We start from the raw sequence: 26,886 nt of genomic DNA, 5'->3' as shown, positions 1-26,886 counted from the left end.
GGGCCCCTTGGAGGGAAGCGGGTTGAGCTTTCCTCCCCGCCCCGACCAGGGCTCCGGCAGCCGAAGACCTCCAGGACCAGCCACCACCATGCTGAGACCACTCTCCGCACACATGAACAGAGGGACAAAGCCACGCGAGTTCCGGGGCCGAGATCTCCGAGCCTACTCGGATTTGGGCCGAGCATCCTCCACCCAGATCCTCCAAATTCCAGTAGGCGGGGGTCACACCCACCAATTGGCCCCCTGGCGCTGTGTAATTCCATCAGCGGCCAAGACTCAGAGACTATAAAAACCAGCTCCCAGAACCGCGTGGCCGCATTTGCGGCCGCGTGACATCTTATTATGACATCTCATTATCTCATTTCTACTTTGACAAACTGGCAGGCTTCCGAATGTAGCCTGCCCACACGGCAGAGTCTGGCAAACTCCCCGTGGCATACCCAATATGCCAAATACCAGTAACAATGATGGGTCTCATTCTCCTAAAGAGCCTTGAATATAATCTCAGGGCTAGGATGAAGGAGACGTTACTGGGGCCTGCTCGAGGCAATCGACGAATAACAGGATGATTTGTGATTTGTGATCAGGAGTATACAGCGAAGAGCCATAAGCCGTTTTGAACTGAAAACAAAACAAACTATAGTGTGACTGTTATGCAGTGAAATGGACTATTCTAAGGCCTTTCGGTAGCTGTACGAATAGGCTATTCTAAGGCCTGTCAGTAGCTGTGCAAAAGCAGATCTGCCACCTGTTAAGCTTGCTATGAGGGGCTGGAGGATAGCACAGTGGGTAGGGCATTTGCCTTCCATGCAGCCCGAGCCAGGTTCGATTCCCAGCATCCCATATGGTCCCTGGAGCACAGCCAGGAGTAATTCCTGAGTGCATGAACCAGGAGTAATCCCTGTGCATTGCTGGGTGTGACCCAAAAATTAAAAAAAATAAATAAATAAAAGCTTGCCATGATTGAGCCCTGATTTGGCAGCCTCATGGGATCCTCTGAGTCGGAAACATCGTGCTAGCATTCCCCAGTTCTGGAAACTCTGAGATAATAAATGTCGTTATTTTAAGCCCCTGAATTTGGGATCATTTAGTACACCATTATAGATGACCAATGAAATTCTACGTCTCTAGACTTCAGGGGGGTTTTGGGGGGGGGCAGTGAGGGGTGTTTGTTTTTGTTTTGGGGCCGCCCCAAGTGGTGCTCAGGGATTATTCATGGCTCTGCATTCAGGAATTACTCCTAGCAGTGCTTAGGGGACCATATGGAATGCTGGGGATCAAACTCAGGTTGGCCACGTGCAAGGCAAGCACCCTGCCCACTGTACTATCCAGCCACTCTAACAAGTTTTAGTAAAGTAAAAAATAGTTTTATTTAGAAAAATGTAACGAGGGTTAGAAAGAAAAAGAAAGTACACATTGCAGGTTGTGAAGCAGACAGCAGGAAAACATGTCTCCAGTCAGATTTTCTAAGCTCTTTTTTTTTTTTTTGGCTTTTTGGGTCACACCTGGCGTTGCAGAGGTTACTCCTGGTTCTGCACTCAGGAGTTACTCCTGGCAGTGCTCCTGGAACCATATGGGATGCTGGGAATCGAACCCTGGTCAGCCGCGTACGAGGCAAACGCCCTACCCACTGTGATATAGATTTTCTAAGCTCTTGAAAAATGCCATGAGCATGTCTTCTGTGGTGAAGCTGGGGTTAGGCCACATCTGGAGGTGCTCAGTGCTAACTCCTGGGTCTATGCTCAGGAGTCCCTCCTGGCAGTAGTTGGGGGACCATCTGTGATGCCAGGGATCAATCCCAGATTGGGAGCATGCAAGGCGAGTGCCACGTCTGCTATCCTCTCTCTCCAGCACCCCCCTACGAACACATACCCAGCTTGAGAATTTTTATTGGAATTGCATTGATTTATAAGTTGCTTTGGGTAAGATGGTTTTTTTTAATGACCTTTGTTCTCCTAATCCATGAACAGGAAACATGTTCTTATTTCCTTGTGTCTTCTTTTATTTCTTTCAGAAATGATATATAATTTTTACTAAATAGGTCTTTCACCTTCTTTATAAATTGATTCCTAGAGAGTTGAATTTTCTTGACATGATCCTAAGTGGGATCATCTTATTTCTATCCTACATCTTTATTTACATTTATGAATGCAGCCAATTTCTGTGTGTTGATTGTATAGCCTGCCACCTTAATGTGCAGGGTTATTGTAGAAACTTGGTAAGAAATTTAACTAAATTCTCTTTAATCACTTGTTAGTACTGTCTCTGTTCAAGTGATGGAGTGGTCAGGGAACACTCCGAGTTGGGCTCCTCCAGGGACCATAAGGGGTGCTGGAGATTGAGCTCAGGTTGGCTGCATGCCAGGCAAGCCTCTCATCGCTGTACCATGTGCCCTGGTTTTCCCTTTTCAAAATGATAATCGGAGAGGCCAGAGCACTAGTAGAGCATGGTACGTCTCTTGCACGTGACTGACTCAAGTTTGCTGCCCAGCACTGCACATGGTCCCCTGAGCACTGCTGGTGCGGCTCCAGAACAAGGCAAACCAGAAAGATAACAGGGACCAGAGAGAGAGTGTAGTTGGTAAGGTACTTGCCTTGCATTCAGGTGGCCAAGGTTCCATCACCAGCATCTCTTCTTGTCCCCTGAGCTCCACGAACAGTGATCCCTGAGCACAGAACAGGTCTCTGCCAGGTGTGGCCCACAAACAAATAAAATAGTAATGATAATAACAGTTTTATTGATATGTAACAGCTCAGTAATTATTTCCAGCCCTGCGCTCAGGGAGTACCACTGGTGGGGCTTGAGGAACCATATGGCATGCTGGGGATTGGACCCAAGTTGGCTGCGTGCCGGACAAGCACCCTACTCCTTACACCATCACTCCAGCCTCCTGGATGCGATTTTAAATGGAGTTGCCTTTCGTATTTCTTCTCTAGTTCATTTGCATGTAGAGATGCAACCAGGTTTTGTAGATTAACTTCGTAGCCTTCTGACTCGCTGTGTTGGTTTATTATTTCTGTGAACTTTTTTAGTGGAGTCTTTAATTCTTCCATGTATATTATACTGTCGTCATTCCTAGATTTTTTTTTTCCCATCCATTGTTTCAACTTGTAACAATGGATGATTCAGGCTCTTTTCTGTGTGGTTTTAATAGGGCAGCTGACTGCATAAATAAACCGTAAAAAAATGTTCTTCCTCCTCTTCCTGTGACCCTCTGGGACGTTGCGCTCCTCCTAACCTCAGTAAGATGATGGGTTAAAAGATAATTAGATGCAGATTTTTAGGGACTCTTTGGATATGAGAATGCAGCGCGCCCTGTGTTTTGGTAAAAGTTAAATATCCAAAGGTGGGAGACTGCTTGCTGTTGGGCAAACAGAAGTTATCTTCAAAATGCATCTGTGTCTGCAGGAGAGCTGGAAACCTCTGTTTCCAAGTGTTCTTGCTTTAATACTTGATGTAGAAGAGGACAGCAGTGATGGACTGTGGATTCAACTGTTTCTCCTTTGAGCTTTGCTTGATTTCTGAACGTGTTTTGTTGTACTGCGCCTCTTTCGCTTTAAACGTGGGTTAGTACAAGACTGTAGTTGGACTACGAGGTATTGATCAGGCACAGAAACAGTCTCCCCAGCAAGCTACTCAGTCAGCAAGCACTCACGGCTTGACTCCAGTGGGCCCAGATTCTTACTGCCTCAGTGGACTGTGTAGAAAGCACAGTACCTTTCCCACCTGCTGAATGGCGTTGATTCAGAATGGCATTATATATCGTGGGAGTAAGTGGTAGGAAAAGCACGATCCTGGAAATGCAAGTCCGGAGACCATATTCTAGAGGTAACTATGACCTTGAGCAAGTCAGTTTGCCTCTTTAAGCTTTTCCCCAGCTGAAATTGGCTTAGTTGTTCCTTAAAGACACTCTTCCCGCCCCCCACCCCCGCAACTAGTCCTGAAATTCCTGTTTTATATCTAAGATACATGTGTTTTTAATAATTTATAAGGAACGGTATTTGTGCCAAGTATTTAATAAGAAAATCATGTCGCTTTTCCCCAATGTTATGTTGTTTTCTTTTGAATACTGGTCAAGATATTTTTTAAACTGGACGGGTAATGAAAATATTAAAATGACCTTCTAAAAGACATCATTTAAAATGTAATAAAATATTCACACATTTACCTTGAGACATTTAGACATTTATATTTGAGAAGACAAAAATATAGATCCAAACCTCAAATATTGGAAATTACAGATGATGAGAAATGGGTAGACTCTTGATTATTCTCCCAGTGGCATGGAAAGTCTTGAAATGCCATTTATCTAAACCCTCATCTTCACTGCTGCTAAACTAGGTAAGTTCCTAAAGTATTACTCTCATTTACAGTTTGGGGCGGTAGCAGTGTAGAGGCACTTGGGAATTCGGCCTCCAGGACATTTCCCAAGGTCTAGCATAGGCTCAAAAAGTTTTATTCTGATATTTTTATACTTTTAATTCCTACTTCTATAAAGTGGTATAACTAGGTTATTGATTTACTTAGAGTTTGGGGGGTGTATCATACCTCAGAGTGTTCAGAGGCTACTCCTGGCTCTGTGCCCAAGGGCTAACCCCTGCGCTCAGAGGTGGTATCAGGGATTTTAGCCTGAGTCAGCCGCTATTTCCTGTTCCTGTACTATCTCCTGCACTAGCTAGGTTTTTTTTGTTGTTTTTTGGGGGTCACACCCAGTAGTGCTCAGGGCTTAGTACTGGCTCTGTACTCAGGATCACTCCTAGAGGGCTCGGGGGACCATATGTGGTGCCAGGGATCAAACCAGGTCCGTCACATGCAATGCAAGTACTTTCACTCTGACCCCTAACCAGATTATTTATCAGAAAATTTCACCTCTTGTCAGTATCCTCTAAGCCTTCCTTTTTTTTTTCATTTTTTAAAATTTTTATTAGTGAAACACCATGAGGTACAATTGTAAACTTACAAACTTTCGTGCTTGGGTTTCAGTTATATAATGATCGAGTACCCATCCCTCCACCAGTGCCCATTCTCCACCACCACTGATCCCAGTATCCCTCCCACCCCTCGTTCCCCCATCCCACCTCGCCTCTGTGGCAGGGCATTCATTCCCTTTTGTTCTCTCACTCCTTTTGGGTGCTGTGGTTTGCAAAAGAGGCATTGAGTGGCAATCGTGTTCGGTCTATAGTCTACTTTCAGCATGCATCTCCCATCCTGGGAGGATCCTCCCAACACCCTTTACTTGGTGCTCCTTTCTCTATCTGAGCTGCCTTTCCCCCTAGCATGTGCAGCTGACCTCCAAGCCATGGAGTAAACCTCCTGGTACTTATCTTGGCTATTCTTGAGTGTTAGTCTCCTATTTTGTTACTTTTTGTTCCCCAGATGATTGCAGTCTTTCAATGTCTGTCCCTTTCTTTCTGACTCATTTCTCTTAGCATGGTACTTTCCATGTAGTACCACTTGTATGTAAATTTCATGACTTCATCTTTCTAAGCCTTCTTTTAATTTTTTTGTTTGTTTGTTTAGGATAACACCCAGTAGTTCTTGAAGCTATTCCTAACTCAGTGTTTGGAGCTGGGTTGCTCCCACTGATGTTCAGGGGACCACGTGATGTCCCTAACCAGGCTCTAACCAGGCCTTACGCATGCCAAGCGTGTGCTCAGCCACTTGAACTCTCTCGGACCCCTTTTCTTTAGGGCTGATACAGACTTCAGAGAAAAATCTTCTAATCCCCAAGATACGTAGACAAAAGCTGTGTGTGCTGACAGTTCCTCAGCATTTCCAGGCATCTTTAGTACAAATCACTTTGCGACTTTCCTTAAGGTTTGTTTAGGATTGAATTTTTTTTTTTTTTTTACTTTTTGGGTCACACCCAGCGATGCTCAGGGGTTATTCCTGGCTCTGCACTCAGGAATTACTCCTGGCAGTGTTTGGGGTACCACAGGGGATGCCCGGGATCGAACCCAGGTCGGCCGCGTGCAAGGCAAACACCCTACCCGCTGTGCTATCGCTCTGGCCCCAGGACTGAATTTTTTTTAATAGACTTTGTGTGTTACCACCATCATTGTGCTCCCTTAACTTCTGTAGTTTTGTTCCTTTTCTTTGTACTTGGGCGATTATGCCTTTATCTCACCAATTAAATTTTGCCAACAACCAAGTTTTGTTAATTTCCTTAAGAGAGACTCTAGGTGTTACAATGCATTCCAGAAACTACTTTTTCATTCATCGCTGCTAATCTTCCCCTAGTGCGGTGAGGAATCATACCCAGAGTCACACACATGCAGGACAAGTGCTCTGCCACTGAGCCATGTCCACGGCCCATGGTTCTGCCTTCAAAATTGTCACCTTGGGGCTGGAGAGATAGCACAGTGGGTAGGGCGTTTGCCTTGCACGCGGCCGACCCGGGTTCGATTCCCAGCATCCCATATGGTCCCCTGAGCACCGCCAGGAGTAACTCCTGAGTGCAGAGCCAGGAGGAACCCCTGTGCATTGCCGGGTGTGACCCAAAAAGTAAAGAATCTTTAAGAATTTTAATACCTGTTTTTAATCAGCCATCTTTATCCAGAATAATTTTCTTCGTCTTCAACTCATTTTGTTTCACTCCCCTCTGTACAGGAGGTAAGGTGCTTACCTTTCTTGTAGCTAACCCCAGTTTGAATCCCTGGCACCACGATTGCCCCTGAGCACTGCCAGAGTGACCCCCCGCGGAAAAGAAAAATCGTGTTTTGGAGAAATATTACTCATTGGTGGTTATTAGTGGCACCATAAATCTATTACTCTAATCTTAGTTGTTTCCTGAGAACCTCTCTGTGTTCTTAACTCCTATGCTGGACCATCTTCCTGCCTCGCAGTAGCTCTTGTCAATAATCACCACTGGGGCTATAGCAATAGTACAATAGGGAGGGCATTTGCCTTCCTTGAAACCAACACCCGGCATCCCAGGTGGTCCCCCGGGCACCGTCAGGAGTAGTTCCTGAGTGCACAGCCAGGAGTAATCCCTGAGCATTACCAGGTGTGACCACCTTCACACTTTCTGTCTCAGAAAATAAACCTACCTTCTCCTTCGTGACAGCAGTTCAGCAGTTCTGATTTGACTGCTACTAGTCTCCCAGTCTGAAGATTTGCATTCACCAAAAATTTATTTATAAAAAAAAAATCTGAATTATTCATGTCTCTTCCTTCAGCATATTCCATGTTTGTAGCTAAAAATCTAGTTTTGAGCATATCAGCCAAAGTTTTATAGTTTTTCTTAAAAAAAAAAAAGAATTTTTTGGTTTTACCAACTTTACAGAAAAGGAAAATAAAAAGCTGATTAAAAAAAAACATTTATGAACTATGAAATGCTAGATGGAACCAAAGAGAGCTTTAGCACATGCTCTGCATGTAGAAGGCCCAGATCTCACCCTCAGCACTACTCAGTCCCCCAGCACCACCAGGAGCAGTCCCCAGACACAGAGCCAGGAGTAGCCCCTGAGCACAGTCGGGTGTGACGATAATAACAGTAATAATAATAATAATAAAATAAAATGCTGTATGGCTGTTAGTGCCATATATGCTGAAGGGTTGTAAGTTTAGAAGATGATGACTCAGACTTTTGAATTATTCCTATCTTCTCTATACAAACTGATCTTAGCTCTAAAGATGGAAGTAATATATATATACACCTATGAGTTACTTATGAGGATCAAATAGCATGTAGCACTGTAGCACTGTCGTCCCACTGTTCATCGATTTGCTCGGCGGGCACCAGTAACATCTCCACTGTGAGACTTGTTGCTATTTTTGGCATATCGAGTATGTCACAAGTAGCTTGCCAGGCTCTGCCCTGCAGGCGGGATATTCTCAGTAGCTTGCCAGGCTCCCCGAGAGCGGCAGCAGAATCGAATCAGCAGGGTCAGCCGCATGCAAGGCAAACGCCCTACCCGCTGTGCTGTCACTCCAGCCCAGGATAAAAAGGCCCTCCCGTTGATCGTCGATTTGCTCGAGCGGGCCCAGTAACGTCTCTATTGGAGACTTTGTTGTTACTGTGTCTGGCATATCAAATACTCTCGGTAGCTTGCCGGGCTCTCCGAGAGGGGCGGAGGAATCGAACTCGGGGCAGCTATGTTGGCCGCTTGTAAGGCGAACGCCCTACCACTGTGCTATCACTCCAGCCCTAGCCCAGGATAGGTAGTAGTTATTTTAAAAGGAGAATCACACTCAACTCAGTAGTGCTCAGATAATGAGGGCTTGCTCCTGTTGTACTCCTAGGACCATGAGGTACCAGGGATCGAACCTAGACCTCCCACATGCCAAGCTTGCATTCCAAACCTTCTTTTGTCTTTTCGTCTCTTTTTATTTTTTTTGTTTTTTTAAATTTAGGCATCATGGCTTACAAAACTGTTAACAGTAGAGTTTCATGCATAAAACAGTCTAGCACTACTCTCTGCATCAGAGTATTTGCTTCCCTCCATCTTTGTTCCAATGTCCCCCCTCCCCCAGACCTCCATGGCAAGACCATGGCAATACTGAAGACCATTCTCCATTTCTGTTGCCTTTGGGCTTTTGTTATTCCCCTTCTGTGCTCCTTTATATCCCATGTAGGAGAGATCATTCTGTGTCCCTCTCCCTCTGATGAACATCACACTGCACGATGCTTGCCAAATTCATCCACATAGCAGCAAATTACGTGGTGTACTAAAAACCAAGTTCACGTTCCAAGTGTATGTGTGTCTGTGTTCCATAGTTTCTTTACCCAACCTTCTGTTCTTGGGTTGTTTCTGGATTTATCCCTTTAAGCTATCTCCTTGGCCCTGTGATAATGTTTATGAAGAATTCAAGGAACTTGTAAGCAGAGGGGCCGAAAAGGAGACTGCAGCTTTCCAGATTAGGTAGATCAAGGCAGATGATTGTGTATGAATTTAAGACAATTCTTGACATTACAAGATTACCACATTCATATCTAGAAAGTTTTATTTCCTAGGAATCACCGTAAAACTCAAAAATCTTAGAAAATCGGGAATGGAAAGTATACCTTCCTTTTTCCCCTTATCTTCTGTGTGTATAATAATTGCTGTCTGGGTCAGAGCAATAGTGTAGGTATAGGGCACTTGCCTTGCACACTGCAGACCCAGGTTTGATTCCCAGGCCCCCATATGATCCCCAGAGCCCTGCAAGAATGAACCATGAGTGCAGAGCCAGGAGTAAACCCGGAGCATAATCAAGTGTCGCCCAAAAACCCCTCAATTTTTTTAATAATAATTGATGTGTGTGTGTGTGTGTGTGTGTGTGTGTGTGTGTGTGTGTGTGTGTTTTAAGTGTTGAGTCCCACATCTAACTGCTGTTGCCTCTTCTGGTCACATTTTGTTCCTCTTCCTTTCCAGAGCAGAAGCTTAAGCGCACCTTAACTTTTTGATAAATTACTTCTGAGGCTTCTAGAACACATGAAAATAATTTTACTTAGAACTTTAAACCAGGGTCCAGGGAGGTACCACTAGGAGGTAGAGTGAACGTTTTGTACATAAGAAACCCTGAGTTTCATCTCTAGCACCAAAAGAAAGACAATCCAACCCCTGTGAGTCAGTCGGAGCAAAGTCTCCCAAGTAACCCCACGCAGAAGATGACAGCCTGGCCACTAGGAGGGGGGTCTCCCTCCTCCCGCCTACCCCTACTCCTCCCTTCCTTGCCCTCACATCAGCCAGGCATGTTATTAGCATGAGATGTCTTTCTTGGGCGCCTGTTCTTGGATCCACGCCCCTCATGTGGTGCCAGAATTATGCCAGGACTCCTACATGTGAAGCATGTGCTCTGGCTCTTTGAGTCATGTCTCCACCTCAGCAACTCATTCCTTTTTGGGGGAACTCACCTGGCAGTGCTCTGGGGAACATATGCAATGCTAGGATTTGAAAGAGGATCACATACAGCCTTATCCACGTTTTAGGCCAGCATGTTAATTTTGGGGCTGTCTCTCGGTCCCTGCGTTTAATTCCGTGTGCTGAATCCGCAGATGTCAGACTCAGCAGTAACTAGGCAATAACTTAACCCAAATGGTAACTTAATTTCACGTTTTATTAAGTTTTTACTTTCTGATAGGTACAGTGCTAAGTACTATGACCAGAAAGGTAAATCTGCCTTCAGGAAACTGTTGGAAGAGATAGAATAAATACCTCGGCTGTTCTCTTACTGTAACTTTTTTTTTTTAATTGAATCACCATGAGATACAGTTACAAAGCTTTCATGTTTGAGTTTCAGTCATACAGTGATTGAACGCTCATCCCTCTTTCATTCTTTTCGCAGGTACCCTAGGATACGTTTCCACACCGGCCTTGTGGATGCCCATCTCTACTGCCTGAAAAAATACGTCGTGGACTTCTTAATGGAGAATAAGTAAGAAAGAGGGGAGGTAGAGTCAAAGCCTGACTACACAGGCTGCTTGTGACCTGGTTAAGGGCTTTAAACCTTGATAATGGAAGATAATCAGTTTACAGAAGTAACACAGTTGTGTTGGGGTTTTGTTGTTTTACTGAAGCCAGATAGTTTTTATGAAAGAAATCTTCTTAGAGACATGTGAGGAGAAAAAAAAAAAAGATTCCTGTTCAAGAGAGAACCTGAGCTTCTCCAGAAGGGACAAAGCCTATTATTGTAGTTGATCCTCACCGTTTAGAAATGATGTCATGGTAGCTGCATCCTAGTATGATTTTCTGCACCATAGACCCTGCTTATATATCACAGGGTCTATATTAAACCATCGACATTTCTTTTGTGAAATTGATAGTAACCTATCATCCCTCTTCCTGCAAAATTCCAAGGTTTGGTTTTGTTTGGTTTTGTTTTGGTTTTGGGAGCAGTCACACCTGGCAATGCTCAGAGGTTACTCCTGACTCTCCACTCGGGTATTATTCCTGGCAGTGCTCGAGGGACCATATGAGATGCCGGGGATCAAACCCTGGTAGGCTGCCTGCAAGGCAAACACCTTCCCTGCTATTCTGTCTCTCCAGCTCCTGACTTCCAGCTTCACGTTTCCAGGTCTTTCTGTTTTGTTCTACGAGGATAAACTCCCTAGCCATTTGTTCGTAAGCAGGCGTCTTCCCCTGGGCATTTTTACCAAAGAGAGGCCTTCTTAGAAAAGAGTGACTTACCAATGCAGGAAAACACATTTCCTTGAATTTTAATAAAAAAGTCCACTCTAGAGGATGCGGAGGCTTGGGGATCTGGGGCCAATCCAACTAATATTCAGTGCTCAGGCCTAGTAAACAGTGCTAGGGCCCAATGCATTGCCCTGGGGACAATTCTGGGGACCACCAAGAGCGCCATGCAGTGTTGGTGGTCAGACTTGGGACCAAGCGCATGCAAGGCATGTCCTCTGGCCCTCTGAACTATCTCCCCAGCCCCATTCAGAATTGTTTTAAATCATGTCTCAATGATATCATTTCAGTTAAAATTATCTGGGGCCGGATCCATAGCACAGCAGGTAGGGCACTTGCCTTGCACACGCTGACCCCAGTTCAATCCCTGGCACCCCATATGATTCCCTGAGCCCCGCCCAGATAGATTCCTGTATGCTGAATCAGGAGTAACCACTGAGCACACCCAGGTGTGGCCCAAAATCCAAACAATGTATATGTACATATATTCGTAAATATTCCAGTGTCTATAAAGCATAGTGCTTTTTTCTTTTTAAAAAGATTTCTTGGGGCTGGAGAGATGGTACAGCGGGTAGGGAATCTGGCTTACACGCATGTGGCTGACCCATGTTCCTTCCCCATCATCCCAAATAGCCCCCTGAGCCCCACCAGGAGTGATTCTTGAGATAGAACATCAGGTAGGATGTTTGTCTTGTATGCAGCAGACCAGGGTTCAATCCCTATATCCCATGTGATCCCCTGATCCCTCTAGGAGTGATTCCTGAGCACAGAGCCAGGAGTAAGCCCTGAGCACAACTGTGTGTGGTCCAAAAACAAAAGTTGTGTTGTGATTTTATCTATTTTTTGGGCAGTGGGGAGTGGGATTTGGTCGTACCTGTGATGCTCAGTGGCTGTTCCTGGCTGTGTATTCCGGTGTGGCCCCTGTGTACTGAGGAGGCCATATGCAGTATTAGAGATAAAATGGAGGCTGGCTACATGCATGGCAAGGGCCTTATCTCACTATCTCTGTGGCCCAATATTTTTTTGGGGGGTCACACCCGGCAATGCTCAGGGGTTACTCCTGGCTCTTCATTCAGTAATCACTCCTGGCAGTGCTTGGGGGACCATTTGGGATGCTGGGAATCTAACCTGCTTCGGCCACGTGAAAGGCAAACGCCCTACCTGCTGTGCTATCACTCCAGCCCCCCCAGTATTCTTACCTTTTTTGTAAATACCTAGATGCCATTTAACACACTTTTTTTTAAAGCTAGCAATGCTTCCCTAATACTATCAAATAGTATTTGGAATGTAAATACTATTTGAAAGTACAGCTTTGGGTAGCTGTACTTAGGGTTTTGCATTTGAATACCACCATTTAGTCATTCCTATAACTTGAAATCTAGTATATGCGTAGAGAAAAAAACTTAAATTTAGTGCTTCAAGGGCCAGAAAGATAATACAGTGGGTAGGACCCTTTCCCTACTTGTGACCAACCCAGGGTCAAGCCCCAGCATCCCATTCGGTCCTCCCAGCCCTGCCAGGAGTGATCCCTGAGTGCATAGCTGAAAGTAACCCCTGAACATCTCTGGCTATGGCCCAAATCCCCACTCCCCCCAATAAAACAAAAACAAAAAAAAAAAACTAAATTTAGTGATTCTCTGGACCCTGGCCAAAAACTGCCAAATGGGACTTTCCCAGATCTGTGCAGATAGCAGATCATTGGCTCAAACCTACTTCCCCTTCTCAAGATCTGCTAATGAGACCCTTATCTTTTTCTTCTGCTCATTTCATCTTTATCTGTCAGAGTCGTTGGTGTTAAATATGGAAAATTGGTCAATTTTAATATACTAATAGCTCCCTAGTGATCTGGTGGTTAGGATCCGGGGTTCTTGGTAGGAAAAATGTAAGGGCACAGCAGGACGAATTACAGTGGGTGTGTGAGAGATTTTCTTTATTCCTAGTTAAAACATGGAATACATGGAATTGGTGGTGAAGTAGCAAATAGAGAAGGCTTTGAAAACCAAACTGGAAATTACAGTTCTTTCAACAAAACAATCCCTAATAAGCAGTGAAGCAAGCTGGCAGAAGGGCATGGTTAGAATATTCTAGATTGGAAAGAAACCCTTTCAGGGTAAGTAGGGGGGATGATCTGATACAACAGAGTTGCATGCGGCCAGCCCAAGTTCAGTCCCCAGCGCCACATATCGTCCCCTGAGCCTCTCCAGGAGTGATTCCTGAGCACAGAGTCAGAAGGAAGCCCTGAGCACTGGCGGGTGTGGCCCCCAAGTAAAAAAGATTCTAATCCTCCTCTTCTCATTTAGGATCTGATCTGTCTTTGCGGGACATCTCTCTTTTTTTTTTTTTTTTTTTTTTTGCTTTTTGGGTCATATCCAGCGATGCACAGGGGCTGCTCCTGGCTCTGTGCTCAGGAATTACCCCTGGCAGTGCTCAGGGGACCATATGGGATGCTGGGAATCGAACCCGGGTCGGCCGCGTGCAAGGCAAACGCCCTACCCGCTGTGCTATTGCCCCAGCCCCAAGGACATCTCATTTTAAAGCTTGAACTGATTGAGAGATTCGCCTCCAATACACCAGCCATATACTGGGCACTTTGATAGTTACTTTTCACACATGAGTTGATTCATGCAGCACTGCATGAGTTATTGATTCATGTTGATTCATGTGATTCAACGTGGTTCTCTCGTTTAGGTATTAGAGAATAGGGCCAGGATGTGGCTCAATTGTATATCAGATACCTCACCTGCATGGCTTTGGGTTGGATCCTGGCTACGCAATTTTTTTTAAAAGAGGAGGAAAATTAGACTGAAAAATCACTTGCTCACGGTCATAGAAAATGAGCTGTTGCTGTAACTGTATCACTGTCATTCCATTGTTCATCGATTTCCTCGAGCTAGCCCTGAGGTTTTAGCAAGTGCCACATTGGAGGCTCTTTCAGGGTCCGGGGAATGAGCCCCGTCATTGTTACTGGGTTTTGGCATATCTTGCCAGACTCTGCCGGGGAGCTTGCCAGACTCTGCCGTGCGGGCAGGATACCCTCGGTAGCCTGCCAGGTTCTAATGAACTAATTATTGCTGTTGTTGCTAATGAACTGATTATTGACAACATTCTGTAGACATCATATATTCCCGTATCTGTTACAGAGATGCAGAGTTACCTAGAAGGAAAAAGGGCAGGCCAGACTCCCTGGTCTTAGCTACAGAGGAATGCACGCGAAATCAGGAATTAGAGCTAGGAACTAGGGAATGTGACCCAGTGCTCGAGCACTTGTCTTTCATGTGTGAGGTCTGGGTTCAATTCCAGGCACTGAAACGAAAGAAAAGAAAACAAAACAGGAATTGGAGCTAGGCAGCTATGCCGCACGATTAGAACCAAGACGATTAAAAAAAAAAATCATGCAGGATTAAGTTACGGACTGCCTGGAAAAGGAGCTGGGGAGATGACTCAAAGGGTTATAATGCATGCTTTGCCTATGGGCGTCCCAGCTTTGACCCCCAGCGTGAGAGCTGGTGGCATGGACCCAGCACATGGCACTGAATGTAAGCCCCTTCTGCCCTGTCACCACCACCTCTGGTATGATCCCCAAAAAAACAAACAAAGCCGAGGGTAAACTTAAAAAACAAAGTAAGAGATAAGGGACTGCTTGCTTAGTGCCCTAAGAGACAGGCAGGAGAAACCTGGGATTCTTCCTGTTCCGCTCAGGCATCCAGATGATGATCATACCTGTTTGGTTTCCTGTCCTTAGATGTCCTAGAGATTGCATGATAAATCTTTCATTTAGATAACAACAAAATTCAAGGCTGGGAGAGATAGTACACAGGGCAGAGCGCTTGCCTTGCACACAGCCAACCCAGGTTCAATCTCAATTTTAAAAGTCCCCCAAGTAAATTTGCTATGCCAGCAGTGGGGGCAGTAGGCAGGTTCAGTCCACCATCCCATATAGTTTCCTGAGTATCACCAGGCATATTTCCTGAGTGCAGAGCCAGGAATAAATCCTAAGTGTTGCTGTATGTGGCCCAGAAACCAAATAATAATCATAATAATAATTAATAACCAAATTAAGTTAAGAATATATGACTTGGGACGGAGCGATAGCACGGCGGGTAGGGCGTTTGCCTTGCACGCAGCCGACCCAGGTTCCATCCCTGGCATCCCATATGGTCCCCCAAGCACCGCCAGGAGTGATTCCTGAGTGCAGAGCCAGGAGTGACCCCTGAGCATTGCTGGGTGTGACCCAAAATGTAAAAAAAAAAAAAGAATATATGACTTGTAGATCTTCTGGCGGGCCTTTTACCAATATCTGAAAATTCAGGGGCTACCAAGGCTGAAGGAGAATAGTTTCCTTTGAATTCCTTAGTCATGTGTTCAATTTCTGGAAGCCACTGGTTACTGGGAAAGGGACAGAGACCTAGCAGCACATCATACTTAAAGTTAACTTAAGTGTGAGTCCCCCTGGAGCCGGAGTGATAGTACAGTGGAGAGGGCACTTGCCTTGGACCTGGCCGACCCAGGATCAATTCCTGGCATCTCATCTGGTCCCCAGAGCCTACCAAGAGTGATCCCTGAGCTCAGAGGCAGAAATAAGCTCTGAGCACCACTACGTGTGACCCAAAAAGTAAATTTAAAAAGTCCCCCAAGTAAATTTGCTATGCCAGCAGTGGGGGCAGTAAGTAGGCAGACCAGGAGAGCAAAGATCACCTTTGACAGAGGGCTCCAAAACTGGCAGAAGGGCAGCAGAGATAGTCTAGGGATTAAGGCACTTGCCTAACATATGGCCTGCCCCAGTTTGATCCCCACGACTGCATATCATCCCCCGGCTCCACCAGAAGTGGGCCCTGAGCACAGAACCAGGAGTCACCCCTGATCTCCACTGAATGTGGCCCCAACCACAAAAGAGGACATAAGAACTGGCAAGAGCAGTTAAGATCGAGAAGGGACCGGTGTGACAAGGATAGTCGAAAACGATCACTCTGGACAAGAACTGAGTGTTGAAAGGAGGTAAAGGGATGTATATGATCATCTTCAGTGTCTGTATTGCAAACCCTAATGCCCAAATGGAGGGCTGGGAAGGAGGGGCAAGGGAGAGAGACGGGAGAGGGAGGAAGAGGCAGGAGAGAGAGAGAGAGAGGGAGGAGAGAGGGAGGAGGAGGGGAGAGCGGGAGGGGGGAAGAGAGAGAAAGATGGGGGGGATGAAAGTGGGGACATTGATGGTGGGCAATGTACGCTGGTGAAAGGATGGATGTGGGAACATTGTATGACTGAACCCAATCATGAAACCTTGGTAACTCTGTATTTGACTGTGGTTCACTTAAAAAAGTGGTGGGGGATAAGAATGGTGTAACAGCAGAAGAGATGGTATAAGGACTTAAGCACTTGCCTAGCATGCAGAAGACTCCGGTTTGATTCCCAGCACCTCATATGACCCCCCCCCCCCCGATACTGCCAGGAGTGATCCTTGAGCACAGAGCCAAGAGTAAACCTTGAGCATCACTGGATGTGACCCTCTCTCGCCCCCCCAAAAAGACTTACGTAGAACTTACATTAGAACTTACATAATATTTATCATTAAAGCTCTCCCTGGAATAAGCGTTATCAGAACGAAACGAAATCTAAAACTGGTGCTGGAGAGATAGAACAACAGTTAGGATGTTTGCCTTGCATGCCGCAGACCTGAGTTTGATCCCCGTATCCCAGATGGTCCTCCGATTCCTCCAGGAGTGATCCCTGCAAGGAGTAAGCCCTGAGCATGGTGCCTGGTGTGGCCCCAAAATACTAAAATTAGAGGAAAGGGACAAAATCCCGATAAATACAGTGCTTGATTAGTGTCCTTCCCATTTTTCTTTCTCTAACAATTATTCATTAAAATTTGCCTAGAAAGTCAATTCATTTCAGAAGCTTCTTGTATTTTTCCCTTTAACTCTTAATTATTCTTGTTTCGTGCTGTCATAGAATTCTATGCTTATAACCATTTAACACAATGAATCATTCTCTCCTGATTTTGTATGACTTTCAGTCCTTACATATTTCTGTTAATTTATATTTACATGTATCTTTTCTGTTTCTCTTTCCAGTTTTTGTTTGTTTGCTTTCAGTTTGGGTTTTGGGGCCATCCTGGCAGTGCTCAGGATCACTCCTGGCGATGCTTAGGGGACGATATGGGGTGCGAGGGATCAAACCCAGCTGGGCCGCGTGCAAGTCAAGCACCCTTCCTTACCAAGTCCCAGCTTTTGTTTTTTTTTTTAATATAGCAGTCCCTTGCTTTTATTCATGGTTTTGCTTTTTTTTTTTTCTTTTTGGGTCACATCCAGCGATGCTCAGGGGTTACTCCTGGCTCTGCACTCAGGAATCACTCCTGGCGGTGCTCGGGGGACCATATGGGATGATGGGAATCGAACCCAGGTTGGCTGCGTGCAAGGCAAACGCCCTACCCGCTGTGCTGTCGCTCCAGCCCCCCAAGTCCCAGCTTTAAAGTCAGTCCCTTTTAATCTAAAGTAATTTTCTGTTTAGGGCTGGAGCGATAGCACAGCGGGTAGGGCATCTGCCTTGCACTCAGCCAACATGGCCGACCCGAGTTCGATTCCTCCGCCCCTCTCGGAGAGCCCGGCAAGCTACCGAGAGTATTCGATATGCCAGACACAGTAACAACAAAGTCTCCAATGGAGACGTTACTGGGCCCGCTCGAGCAAATCGACGATCAACGGGAGGGCCTTTACTTTTACTTTTACCTAATTTTCTGTTTACTGTTCCAGATTTTATGTTTCCTCTGGAGGCAAAGAAAAGCCTGAAAACAAAGCATAGGGTTAGCTCAGCACGACTTTTCTTCCCAGTTACTGTTCTGCTGAGAGGAGGTGAGAAGACCCAAGCCCTTAGTATTTGGCTCTGCAGGACTGAGTTCCAGGCCCCATGAGAGTAGGCTCTCTCTTCTGCCACTTTCTTAACTAACTTTTTGAAGGATTAACTTGAAGTGGAAGACACTTAGAGAATTTCTGTTTCTTTTATTGTGGGGAGGAGGATTGGTTTTGTATCGCTCCAGCTGTGTTTGGGGGTTGCTCCAGTGCTAGGGGCCACAGTGTGAGGGATTGAACCCAGCTTGCCTGCAGGTGTAGGATACCCTGTAGCCCTCTGAGCTTGCTCCAACCCTCAGTCTCTTTGGCTTTGCTTGCAGAGTCAAAATGCAAAATTTGCCTTTTTTTTTTTTTTTTTGCCATAGGCATCATTTGGAAGAGGCCAAACCCAACGATGCTCAAAGGTTACCCCTGGCTCTGCTCTTAGTAGTCACTCCTGGCGGTGCTCAGGGAACCATATGGGATGCCAGGGATTGAACCTAGGTGGGCCACATGCAAGGCAAATGTCCTGCCTGCCATTATCTCCAGGCCCTGCCAGGACATCACTTTTAGACTCTCCCAGGACCCTCGTAGCTATGAAAAGGGTCCAGTCTTCAAGTCAAAATACTAAAAAATATCAGGAAGTGTTTTCTTAAATATTGGATTGTCAGTATTAGTAATACTACTAACAGATAAATACCTTTAGAGTTTATTATTTTACCAAATCAGGAAAACCGTGTAAAAATCAGAAGAATTGGGACTGGAGTAATAGCACAGTGGGTAGGGTGTTTACTTTGCACGCGGCCAACCCGGGTTCGATTCCCAGCATCCCATATGGTCCCCCGAGCACCGCCAGGAGTGATTCCTGAGTGCAAAGCCAGGAGTAACCCCTGAGCATCGCCAGGTGTGACCCGAAAAGAAAAAAAAATCAGAAGAATTCATTATTGCCAGCTGTCTAACCCAGAGTGATGATAATCATTTATACATTCACTCATTCATTTATTCAAATAAACATTTAGCACTGCGTGCATGTTTATTGGTAGGAACAAAAGGTAGAAAAGTATGAAGTGCTGTGATTGTAGTAAGCACAGTCAGTGTGTGATAGTGGGAAAATCATGACTTTGGGATAGGTGTAGAGTAAATTTCAGTTCTGCCAACTATGACATGGGTTCAGAAATTGAATATATATATATATGCCTCCAAACATATATAAGTTCAAACTCAATACATCAGGATCCTCCATGAGCTGTATTACGGATTCACTACCAGGATCTCACCATTCTACAAGGAAGTGATCATCCATGACAAGAGAGAGGTTCGGCAGGGTGATACTATTTCACCGAAACTCTTCAGTGCCACCCTCGAGAACTGGAATGGGAAGGAATGGGAGTGAAGATAGACGTTCGGCAACTACACCACCTCCACTTCACTGATAACACCATTCTAATAACACCAAACATTAGCCAAGTAGCACAAATGCTGGCCAACTTCGACCATGAGTGTGGAAAGGTCAGACTACAGCTGAATCTCACGAAGACAATGTTTATGAGAAACAGCCTCCTTCCTGACGTTCCATTTGCTCTCACCGGAATGAACATCTCCGAATGCAACAGTAATGTGTACCTAGGTTGAGAACTCAATGTGACGAATGACCTGGCACCTGAGTTGTGCAGGAGGAAGAGAGCGGCTTGGAATGCCTTCAAGAGCATCGAAAAAAAACCTAAGAGGACGAAGAACCTCTGTCTCCAGGTACATCTCTTTGATTCCACTGTTCTTCCTGCATTAACATATGCCTCAGGGACCGGGGCCCTACGAAAATAGGATGAGAATGCTATTTGGGTCTCCCAACGAGGAATCAAAAGAGCTGTGCTTGGTGTATCATGCTTCACTCAAGAGAGAGAAAAGATCCGGAGTTCCAACCTCCATCAATAGAATCAGTGACGCTGTCTCATTTGCCAACGCGTCGAAAATCAGATGGGCTGGACACGTAATGCAATTTTGGAGATGACCACTAGACTAGAGCTGTTACCGACTGGATTCGACGGGACATCAAAAGGACGCATGGCCACCCACCTACAAGATGGTCAGACTTCTTCGCCAAGACCCTGAACGACCGGTTTGAGGCTCTTCATGTTCCTGGAGCAAGCAGATGCCATTGGGCTACACTAGCACACGACAGGGACGAATAGAGATGTTACTGGTGCCTGCTTGAGCAAATCGATGAGTAACGGGATGTCAAGTGATCAAGTGATGCCTCCAAGAAGAGATGTTATTTGAGTAGTCTTAAAGCTCAGTGAATTGTCAGAGTAAACATACTCTGAGCGCATGAACATACTCTGGCCTTTGTTGTTGTTTCTTTGTTTTGTTTTATTTTTAGGCCACAACCAGGCTGAGCTCAGGGCTTACTTCTGGCTGTGTTCTCAGGGATCACTCCTCGAAGTGCTGAGGGGCCACAAGAAGTGCCAGGGATCAAACATGGGTCGGCTATGTGCAGTACTTCCCTACCATACTGTCTCTCTGGGCCCAACATGAGCATACTCTCATAACTACCGATCAGATCAAGAACTAGAACGTCAGCGCTGGAGACATAGTCCAAGGGTTAAGTCCTTGCCTTGCATGCGACTGACCCCACTCCGTTGCGTGATCCCCCCAGCACGGCTGGGAAGAGCCCACACCACAGCAAAGTGTAGCCTAAGTGACGCCCCAGGACAATATAGATCTAGATTGCCTTTCTCTTCCCCTCCCCCCCCCCACAAAAAATTACCAGATTTCCGGAAGCTCTTCTACTGCCTCCCAGGATGTAACTTAATCTCTCAATACAAAAGTAACACTTATCCTGAACATCAAATGTTAAAGGAGATAAGATTTGTTCTTTCAAGCCAGAGAGATGGTACAAAAGGCTGGAATCCATACTTTGTTTTATGGGAACCCCGAATTCCATTCCTGCGCTCCCTACTGACCCCAAAACACCACTGGGTGTGCCCCCCACACTCACATAAATTTCTTGCTTAAAAACAAAATATTACTCCTTCACATAGCCGAACCTGGTCTAATCTTCAGCATCCCATATGGTCCCCTGAACTTGCCAGGAGTAATCACTGAGCACCACTGGGTGTGGCCCCCAAACAAACACACACACACAGAGAAATCACCTGCCTGTAATATGGTGAATAGATTAAAGGAAGAGATATGATCAGATTGTACTTTAAAGGGTTTTCTGGGGCCAGGGAGACAGCTCAAAGGGCTAGTGTACATGCTTTGTATGCAGGAGGCCTGCGTTTGATCCACAGCCCTACACGAGCCCCCAAGCACTGCCATAACCCCAATACCAAGTTTGGATTACCTCCAAACACCACTGGAGAGCCCCTGGCACTACCCTCCCTTCAGAAAGAAAAGAATATTCTGTCTACTATATGAAGAACAGATATCAACAGGAAAGACTTGGGAGAGAAACCAATTGAAAGCAGTTGTTGGAGTGCAGGTACTTGATGACAGTGATTTGAATTGGTGATTGTAGAGATGGAAAGAAGGTGACCTTAAGAAATTTAGGGGACCTGGCAGTCATTTCCGGGGCAGTTGCCGTGCACGGTGCACAAGGACTCTGAAAGGGTTGCAGCCGCTCCCTGCGGAAGGAGCATAGGTGGCCCCGGTCCACGTCCGGGGGAGAGAAGGCAGGTGCTGAGAAAGGTCCTGGTCCAGGGAGAAACACCGGAGAAGAAGCTGCCCTCGATCCCCACACAGAAGACCCCCAGGACAATATCGATCTAGATTTCCTTCCCCTGCTTGACTGAAAGAAAGAAGGTAAAAAGGTGACCCCCAAGGACCTCCCGTTGATCGTCGATTTGCTCGAGCGGGCCCAGTAACGTCTCCATCATGAGACTTGTTGTTACTGTGTTTGGCGTGTATCGAGTACGTCACGGGGAGCTTGCCAGGCTCTGCCGTGCGGGCGAGATCCTCTCGGTAGCTTGCCGGGCTCTCCGAGAGGGGCGGAGGAATCGAACTTGGGTCGGCCATGTTGGCTGCATGCAAGGCAAACGCCCTACCGCTGTGCTATCGCTCCAACCCGGGTCGGCCGTGTGCAAGGCAAACACCCTACCCACTGTACTATCGCTCCAGCCCCCACTAACATAATTTTAAGGTAGAGCAAACATTTGCATGCATGAATAGATGAAAAGGTAGAAAGAAAAGGCACAAAGAGCAAAGAAGAGCAGATTACTAAGGAAGACTTGGAGGGCAGAACTGAGGGAGAAATAGAAATGATGAAACTAATGGGATTTGCCTCCTTTGATCCCACAAAAAGGGGGAAAGATGGATGGCGCTGTAAATGCCTGCACCATCCACGGGTCCCAGAAGAGGAAGTACAGGCAGTACATGAATTGAAAAGGTGGATTCAACAGACCTTTGGATTTCATTGCATGAGAACTGTTAAAGAATGATTTCTCCCCTCCCCTTGGTCAGAAGATGAGTGGATTTTGTAATTGTTTATGATAGATATTTGTAGGATAACATTGATTTGTCCTTTCTCCCTTGCCACAGGGAGCTTAGGTTTATCAGGTTACACCCATCACAGTGCTCCCATTCCTCTGTTTATCTGTAAACTCTTCTCTGGTGCTCTCCTCCCCAGCCAGCTAATCACCTTTTCTCCCTAATCAGATTCTGTTAGCTTGTAAGATCAGATCCTTCTAAGGACACTGAACTTGTATTGTAAGTTCTGTCCTTTGCATAGTTTACCTTAAAGCAATGTCCTTTCTGTATGAACACAGGAAGACAGTTGATATTATGCTTTGTAACTTGGAAGTTGATTGACTGTGAATAATATTTACTCCTGGGCATCTGCTTTCTTGACTCAGTTGCCCTTAGTTCCTAGCACCCCAAAAGCAGGGTCCCAACGAGGGACCGAATGGACCCAAGGCAAGCTGTGAGGTACCCTGGCATCGAAATGGGCCAGGCCAAAGCACCACGATACTCAACTATAAGTTGAGGGCATGATCATGGACAAATGCTGTCATGATTTAAAAGTAAGTAACAACAAGACTAGGACCCTGCTGGGGCTAGGAAGACTAACCTAGCCTGAGGACTGCAGAATATATAGTGAGATGTCCTCAGGAAGAACCAAACTGTAAGATTATATCTCTTACTGTGCTCATGCAGAATGACATTGCTAGAAATATTGGAAGTAGATTTACTACAACTATTTAAGTAGATTACTAGCTGAGGAAAGAACACACCCTCGTTGGGATCCCACCCTTGAGCAGATCTAGTAATCTGGAATAATCTCTTTAAAATGAGATTTTATCCTTGAGTTAATCTCCTCCTCTCTTACCTCTCTTTGTTGATTTGTTGATGTTCAACCCACCTTTGTGTCACTACCCTACGTGATTGCTGTATAAACTAAGACTGTAAGATCGTAGTCAGCTGAAGCCCAGGCTGGGTCTGGGGCTCAGGCGGTCTAGGGCTTGGGTTTGAGAGAGCGGAGCGAGAAGGCTCAGGCTGGGGAGGAGGCTGAGGCTCAGGTTCGAGTTCAGGCTCGGGCACCAGAGGGCAGAGTCAGAGGTGAGAGGGGCTCAGGCTTGAGAGAGAGAAGCAGAAGGGAAGTGAAGATCGGAATAAACTACAATTGAGAACGACCAGCGTGGCCCTCGTTCCTGCGCCTGCCCATCGCCATCGACCTCCCCAGGGTGGGGGAAGCGATGTGGGACTGCCGAACACGGGCGGCGGGAGAGACGGCGCCACCGGACCTTCTGAAAACACATCGATATTGAAACATATCATAGTCATTCTGCCTTGTAAAGTAGGAAAACTTTATTTGTGGTGTGTGTAGTTCACCTGCCTTGCCTCAGGAAAAGAAAGGTTAAATACTACACTTTTTCTTCTAGGAAATATCTGTGGGGGTAATCATCAACCCCCTTGTTTGATCCTTATTCCTGTGGAAGCTGTATGTGTTTTCTTCTTGGAAGCTCATTAGGACTTCTTAAAACACATAAAAGTAATTTGGATGTAAGTTTCTCAAATAAAGCAATATTTCTTTAGATAGAAAGGCAAGAAAGAAAGAAAGAAAGAAAGAAAGAAAGAAAGAAAGAAAGAAAGAAAGAAGGAAAGAAGGAAAGAAAGAAGGAAAGAAAGAAAGACTGAAGAGAGGGACCGGAGAGATAGTACATGGGTAAGCTTCTTGTTTTGCACATGGCCAATCCGGGTTTCATTCCTGCCTTCCCAGTTGGTCCCCCAAACCTGCGAGGAGTAAACCCTAAGCTCTGCTTGATGTGCCTGCCCCCCAACCAAAAAAAAAAAATTTTTTTAAGACTCAGCGAATGGTGATTCAGTATATAAGAGTAGAGGAATAAGAAAGGATCAAGAAAATGAACAGATTTCTAGCCTGGGTGGCCAGATGAATCTTCATCTGACCAAGCAAGATGACCAGTGTGAGTGGAAGGAGGTTTAGGAAGATGATGGGTTTAGTTCTAGCCGTGGCTTTAGACCTGAGTCATCTCAGTGAAGGGGTTCATCAGTCGGCTGAAAATACGATGTGAAAGGAATGGCGAGAGAAGTCTTTGTTATGGACCCATCTATGGAAATCCTAAAAGCAGCCGCTATTTGATATTCTGTCTTAAGGAGATGAACACTGTCACTGTCACTGTCCTCCCGCTGTTCATCGATTTGCTCAAGCGGGCCCAGTAACGTCTCCATTGTGAGACTTCTTGTTACTGTGTTTGGCATACTGAATACTCTCGGTAGCTTGCCAGGCTCTCTGAGAGGGGCGGAGGAATCGAAAACAAGAAAAAATAATAGACGAAAAGAAAAATCTTGAGAAATACCAAATATTTTAGAAGAAAAGATATCAAAAATAGAAATAAATCCAGAGACTGGGTTCACAGAAAGGGAAGAATGGCCTGTGTTGAGAAATCTGGAAAATTCTCAAAAGAAAATTTCACCTATAGGGACCAAAGAGATAGTACAGCAGCCGGGCACCTACCTGCCTTGCACACAGCGGATGGGGTTCCGATCCTCGGTGCCCCAGTTGGTTCCCAGATCCTGCAAGGGTGGTCCCTGAGGCCAAAGCTAGGAGGAAGCACCCCTGAGCACCACCGGGTGTGACCCAAAAACAAAACAAAAATTCTGAAAAAAGAAAGAAAATATTGCCCATATATCGATCGACTGCTTTGTTCACATAACTGAACACTTTATTTCTTTCCAGTGCTAAGGACTGCCAGGGGCCAAACTTGGGGCTTTTGTGTCTCAGGCTTGGGCTCCGGCCCTTCCAACTACCTCCTTGATCTTACTTTGTCCTCTTTGTCACAGTTTTTTTGTCCTTTGGAATTTGGCAAAATTGTTTACAGCTAGTAGTCAAAATGATGGTTCTCCTTTGTAATTCGTTATTTCTCCAGCACTGATACTTTGATAAGGCAGATGTTTCCAGAAAGGTTGTATTTAAGAGGGCAGGGAGAGAGTGAGGCCAGCGAGGCCCCTTGGCACACCAGCTCCAACTGTCCTCTTCGGCCCCAGGGTCAGGATGTCAGTCTCCCGGGACATGGTCCCCTTCCTCGGCCAACTTTGAGCCGCCTCTATTTTGACGAGGAAGAAAGAAGAGTCATTTCATCCTCTTCACCCTCCAGTCGGCTGCTGAACCAGCTGCATTGTGGGAATCCCCCGAAGGCCAAGTGCCAGCAGAGGTGGGAGGAACGTGGCAGGGAAGCTTCACATCCTCCCTTCGGCTGGCTGTCAGATCTTCAGGGGCGCTGCCTGAGGGGGCGCTTTGCCACGGCTTGTTTGCTTGCCGTTCGCGGTGACAGTTCTGTTTCGCCCATAATGTAAATATCAGGGCTCTGAAATCCCCCAGCTGTCCACGCTTTGTCGCTCCTTCAAAAGGAACTGACTTGTTTTCCACCAGAGGGGGCCAGGGAACGTTTGCTACCCCACACACTGGGTTTGGCACATTAAAACGGGGAGAAAGGCGCTAAGCGTTAGCATCTCATTCTTTGTATTCATATGGAAATTTTTTATCTTCATCAAAGAACCCGGAGAAAAATCACATTGAAATTAAATACGAGAAGGGGGGGCGGGGAGAAATTAAATACAAGAGCTGCCAGCTTACACAGAATTCTTCAATGATGTTTAACTTGAGCCGTTAGAAGTGACAAAAAGCGTCCACTGTGTAGCTCCAGGGTTCACTCGTAATTTTGCTTCCCCTCCTCAGCCTCCTGCTCTCTCTCGCCTTCCTACCTTCTCTCCATCTGTGTGGTCTTGTGTCCGCCCACAGCGCCTCTTGAAATGGGGGGCGCAGGAGGAGAAATCCGCAGCAACAAGGGGCGGATGGGGCTGCTGCCCTCCTCAGAGACGCCTCATCAGTCCTCCTCTGAGCCACGCTGGCTGGTCTCTGTTTTGTGACGGGTCGCCCTTTTTTCGTCTCCAGGGCTTTGTCTTCTTCATTTCCCTTGGTCCAGGCCCATTTCTACTATGATCAGAATTAAAGAATTCAAATCGAGGGGCCAGAGCAATAGTAAAGCAGGTCAGGCACCTGCCGCCTTGCACGCGGCCTACTCGCATTCAGTTCCCAGCACTGCACCCCGGAAGGTCCCTGAGCCTGCCAGGAGTGATCCCTGAGTGCAGAGCCAGGAGTAAGCCCTGAGCCAAGCCAGCTGTGACCCAAAAATAGATAAATAAATCAATAAAATAAGAAAATTGATGGTGTTACTTTCCTGCTTAAATATTGCCACTGAGGGTCAGAGCAATAGTACAGTGGGTAGAGTGCCTTGCACATGGCCAGCCGAGTTCAATCCCTGCACCCCATGTGGTCCTCCGAGCCCACCAGGAATGATTACTGAGCTCAGATCCCGGAGTAAGCCGTGAGCACCACCAGTGTGACACACACACACACAAAAAACCTACTACTGGCCTCTCTCAATCCAAGCTTTCTAGACTGCCAAAGAAAGCTGCCTTGATTTGGTTCTCTT

At 46.1% G+C, this 26,886-nt stretch overlaps 1 protein-coding gene across 1 annotated transcript in view; it reads left to right on the top strand.

The window, feature by feature from the left end:
• The window catches only part of EIF2B3 (eukaryotic translation initiation factor 2B subunit gamma), a 109,687-nt gene that overhangs the window by 50,998 nt on the left and 31,803 nt on the right, over window positions 1-26,886 (top strand). Inside the window, exon 6 of the mRNA XM_056130925.1 lies at window positions 10,270-10,359. Coding sequence (XP_055986900.1) covers window positions 10,270-10,359 — 90 coding nt within the window. The remainder of the gene's footprint in view (window positions 1-10,269; window positions 10,360-26,886) is intronic.

Source organism: Sorex fumeus, unplaced genomic scaffold (assembly GCF_029834395.1).
Source record: "Sorex fumeus unplaced genomic scaffold, SorFum_2.1 ptg000082l, whole genome shotgun sequence".
Classification (NCBI taxonomy): domain Eukaryota; kingdom Metazoa; phylum Chordata; class Mammalia; order Eulipotyphla; family Soricidae; genus Sorex; species Sorex fumeus.
Note: the sequence above shows the minus strand (reverse complement) of the source record. Positions and strands in the feature narration are given on the sequence as shown.